General features: G+C 32.0%; 1 protein-coding gene across 1 annotated transcript; it reads left to right on the forward strand.

Annotated features, from left to right (window-relative positions):
* Positions 1-238: 238 nt before the first annotated feature.
* LOC106477391 (protein starmaker-like) lies at positions 239-3,710 on the forward strand. Its single transcript, XM_013937966.2, has 2 exons — positions 239-458; positions 2,230-3,710. The coding sequence occupies exons 1-2, from the start codon at positions 380-382 to the stop codon at positions 3,708-3,710; spliced, it is 1,560 nt and encodes a 519-aa protein (XP_013793420.2). The 5' UTR covers positions 239-379.
* The last annotated feature ends 1,651 nt before the right edge of the window (positions 3,711-5,361 follow it).

Raw genomic sequence — 5,361 nt, forward strand, 5'->3', positions numbered from 1 at the left:
AAAAATAAAAAGACCATGGGGGATGTTAGCTATATTAGATATAACTCCATGAACTGGAGAATTGAAACACAAACAAGAATGATAGAAGACAGTTGGGATGTTAGCTATATTAAATATAACTCCAAGAACTGGAGAATTGAAACACAAACAAGAATGATAGAAGACAGTTGGGATGTTAGCTAGGTTAAATATAACTCCAAGAACTGGAGAATTGAAACACAGTCTTTGTTTCTTCTAATCCACATCACTTGATTTCTAGTTTTTTAACAAGCCAGCTCGGCCAAACCTGATAGTAATCAACACTGTGCCTTCAGAAGATCTTTCTAATGATAGCGTGGCTACTAAAGAGCCGATCAAACAAAAGCAACTTTCCTCCACTATGCTCAGACCACAAGACAGGTGGTGTCCTGTTGATGAAGGATCCTCATCTCCTCAGTTGTCAGATTCTAAAGGAAAAGGTTAGTGAGAAGTCCTGCATTATTTGTGTTCTCTGCAAATAATTCAAATTTATTACTGCAAACACATAAAGGAAAATATTCATAATGGAGAAAAAGACATAATACTCAGCATTTAAACATTTTAATATATAGTGTAAATAATTGTATAACATTATAAACATTCACTAGTTATTGTTAAACTACTCACTTTAAATTGAAGATGAATAAAAAATATACAGTTCTTTCAAATAAATCATTTATAAAGATTCATGGTGAATTACAAGGTTTATGGTCAACAGTATGTGTAAATATTGATCTATAAAGCCAGATTGATTGTGAATTACAAGGTTTATGGTCAACAGTATGTATAAATAATTATCTATAAAGCCAGATTGATGGTGAATTACAAGGTTTATAGTCAACAATATGTGTAAATATTTATCTATAAAGCCAGATTGATGGTGAATTACAAGGTTTATGGTCAACAGTATGTGTAAATATTTATCTATAAAGCCAGATTGATGGTGAATTACAAGGTTTATGGTCAACAGTATGTGTAAATATTATCTATAAAGCCAGATTGATGGTGAATTACAAGGTTTATGGTCAACAGTATGTGTAAATATTTATCTATAAAGCCAGATTGATTGTGAATTACAAGGTTTATGGTCAACAGTATGTGTAAATGTCAATAGTTTGTGTAAATATGTAAGATTTGTATTTACTTTATAGAGCTGTGATACTTCCTTCAAACCTGTTTTTAGATTTTAAATTATTGAGAACTGCTGCAAAGATTCATTTAAGTCCATCAGTTTGTTTGTGATGTGTGTAGTCCCTGGACTTCTTTTGTAGTCCAGTTACATACCACAGTACTCTCTGGGTCCTCCACTGTAACAAAAGTGATTGGAATATTTCTGTTCACCAGTGTTTACATTTTTTTTTAAATAGCTAATTATTTTCACGTAGAAGTCTATACTACTACTACAAAACATTTGTATCTTTTTACAGATTAGACAATTAGCCCTAGTGTTTATATATGTACTTACTCCTCCATTGATTGTCCTTGGATCTTCTTCTCACTCAGCATCATTTTACTACCTAGCTAGCATGACTCAACCTTCAATAGCCCATTATGGTTTTATTAGTTTAGATTGTTGTAATATCTGGCTTGATGTAGATGATGTGGCACCAGTTAGCTGGTTTTTTGGTTACATACTTTTGACATTCATCTACTTTTGGTTTTCCAACACAGGTTTATCAAGATCTGTTGTGTAACATCAGAGAATTCTACAGTTTTTTATCTTGTCCATAGTGATGTATATATCATAATCTTTTAATCATTCTTTTGTGATTTGTAGTTCATGACAGATTGCACTTGTCTATACTTTAGTGCAGTAGGATCTGTAGCTGACAAGTTTACACTTGTCTATACTTCAGTGCAGTAGGATCTGTAGTTGACAAGTTTGCACTTGTCTATACTTTAGTGCAGTAGGATCTGTAGTTGACAAGTTTACACTTGTCTATACTTCAATGCAGTAGGATCTGTAGCTGACAAGTTTACACTTGTCTATACTTCAGTGCAGTAGGATCTGTAGTTGACAAGTTTACACTTGTATATGCTTCAGTGCAGTAGGATCTGTAGTTGACAAGTTTAATTCTCTAAAGTTTGTTTATTATGTATCTTAAATTTTAACATATTAGTTTTAAGTATGTTTTTAGGGCATTAAAGCACATTCTATGACTTCTGCAATATTTTGTATTGGAAGTATTAAATAGAATTATATTTATATAGTTCCTGAGAGGTTCAGTCGACTGGAATCGGACTCGGAGAGTGAAGAAAGTGATTCAGATGAGGACAAGCTCAGTACAGTGGATTATGACACAGATTTACTAAGCAAGTCAGATTTTGAATGTGACACAATGTTAATCAGTAGCAGGAAGGCAGATGACGAAAGAGATAACCTTGAAGTAACGAACGAAGAAAATTCTTATGATACAAGTGAAATGCACAAGAGTGAAGAAAGTGACAGTGATACAAGAAGTTCAGATACGCTAGAACCTGGCAAGTCAATCAGCAGTGTAGATTGTACTCCAATAAAAAAACGAAAAGTGATAAACACAGAAAAGGATGAGCCAATCAATCATGATGTTAAAGAAAGTGAAACATCTGAGCATGTGATTTGTCCAGAAGAAGAAGAAGAAATCAAAGCCATTCATACAGAATGTTTACTAGAAAAGAAGGATTGTACTATAAGTACAGCAGAAGAAGTATCAAAAAATTCAAGTGTTTTAGGTAGAACTGACCCCAGAGTCGCAGGTAAAATTGATGAAAAGGAAATGATTAATATAGAAAGTAGAGAAAGTGAAACAAACATTGTCCTCGACAAATATGTACCTAAGAAATGTGTTCATAAACATAAAAAAGAACACAAAGCAAGAAAAGGTGACAAGGATATCAAAAACGAAACGTTTGAACCTTTGATGACAAAAAGAAACTCTGAAGCAATGGTGAAAAAGTTTGATGAAAATGATGTTACAGGTGGTGACAAGATCAGTACTAGAGACACTCAAGAGAAGAAGAAAGCACATCGTGAGTCTAAGTTAAGCAGCAACATTGGTGCAAATGTTTTAGATGATATAGATAGTGACTCTGATAGCGAATTTGCTAGATTTAAAACATTTGCTAAAGCTTCTGACATTTCTTTAGTTAAGAAATCCAGGAGTGACACTAATACTCATTTTTATGCAAAATCTCCCAGAGGTAGAAAAACGGGTGAAAACTGGATAAAACAGAAATGGTCTTTCTCTCCAGAAAAAGTTAGAAACAAAGACCAGAACAGTAGTAAAAGTTCAAGCTTTAAATCTGTTTTGAGTGTTGTTCGAACAGTTGGACATAAAACTAATAGAACTAGAAGTTCAAGTAATGAACGGTCTCCAAGTAGTAGCTCCACAACTGAAGATCAAAAGGTAAATATCTGTGGCAGATCAGAGAATAGCAGTGATTCTTCAAGTTCTAATAAGTTCAGACATACAGCAGTGGGTTCTAAGAAAAGTGTTGAAAAGAAAGAACATTTTAGACAAGAAAGAATGGTGTTTCTCAAATCTCTTCAAAACGTTGAAAATACGAAGCGAGAAAGGAAGGAAAAAGATAATCATAGCAGCATCTCCATTACTGTTCATGATGGTGAGCTCTTTTTTTGTTTTATAGTTATACTCAGTTGTACTTGTTTACTTGGTTTATCAACTCCTACCACAGATGTATTAAATAAATAAAATTTATTTAATGGATAAAACTGGTATATGCAAAATAACATGCAAATGTGGAAATATTCTTTTTGGACAAACTACAAGAAATTTAATTTACAGATTAAACACTTGATTCAAGGTAAAAAAACTTATTTTAACACAACCTGCAAACATCAGCAGTTATACTATCCATGAAGATAATTAAATGTAATGAAATTAATTTTAAAGTATTAATAAGAGACAAATGTTTTTGATAGATGTTATGGAACTTTTTAAGTTAACTTGTATGTAAATTTGATCACATGATTTTTTGAAACTGTATATAGGTCTTAACTCGTACAAAATATTGCACTTCTGATGATGACACAGTAAGATGTCAAAACATGTATAGGGTATGAGACTGTTCCCAGTCTCACAGTATTTTATTTTATCTTTATACAGTAAAATATACTGGGATGGCCTCGTTTTAAATATTTGTGCACTATTAAACATTGCCTTTAATACACCTGTGTGAGAACAACTGTAAGTTTTTCATAAAAGGTCGTGACCTTCTGAACCCCACAGAACTTAAGTAAATACAATATTTTTTAAAGTGTTGTGAAAGTGGATTTACAGATATATATACGTGAAAAATGTACACTAACATGTTTCCCACACATTTACATGCTTAATTTTGCTGTTACAGAAATTTATTTTGAAGGAAAACAGAGTTGTGGTGTGTAGACAACAACTTTGCTGAAAAATTAGAATTTTACAGAAAACTGTAGTTGAAAAAAGTGGGCATTTAATAAAACTATTATATAATTTTGTTAAATGAACTTGTGTTAGGAATTGATCAAAGCTATAAAGTAAAGCTATTATTAATTAATATTAATTAATTTCCTTTATTTTCTGCTTTTGAATACTGCAGTCAGGTATTCTAATGAACCTTTTCACTGTTTGAAGGCCTGTTTACACTTCCCAAGAGATTTAAGCTTTTTATACTTCGGTTCTTATGTATATCTTACAACAAAAAAGTATAATTCTGTAAAATAAAACTTATTTTGGTGTTGATTATAACATTTTTAAATTTTTATGTAGTATTTGAGACTGGTCTCCATTTTACAGCCATGGTCTTTTTATTTTAATGTTGTGATTGAGACTGGTCTCCGTTTTACAACCATAGTCTTTTTATTTTTATGTAGTGATTGAGACTGGTCTCCATTTTACAACCATTGTCTTTTTATTTTTATGTTGTGATTCAGACTGGTCTCTGTTTTACAGCCATGGTCTTTTTATTTTTATGTTGTGATTGAGACTGGTCTCCGTTTTACAGAATGATAGAAGACAGTTATTGTTTGTGTTTAAATTCCCCAGTTCTTGGAGTTATATTTAATATAGCTAACATCTCAACTGCCTTCTATCATTCTTGTTTGTGTTTCAATTCTCCAGTTCTTAGAGTTATATTTAATATAGCTAACATCCCAACTGCTTCTATCATTCTTGCTTGTGTTTCAATTCTCCAGTTCTTGGAGTCATATTTATCATAGCTAACATCCCAACTGCTTCTATCATTCTTGCTTGTGTTTCAATTCTCCAGTTCTTGGAATTATATTTAACATAGCCAATATCCCAACTGTCTTCTATTATAAATGTGGTATCCAATTGTTTGTTATATATGAGTCGATAACCCATTTCC

This window comes from Limulus polyphemus, unplaced genomic scaffold (genome assembly GCF_000517525.1).
Source record: "Limulus polyphemus unplaced genomic scaffold, Limulus_polyphemus-2.1.2 Scaffold14749, whole genome shotgun sequence".
Classification (NCBI taxonomy): Eukaryota; Metazoa; Arthropoda; class Merostomata; order Xiphosura; family Limulidae; genus Limulus; species Limulus polyphemus.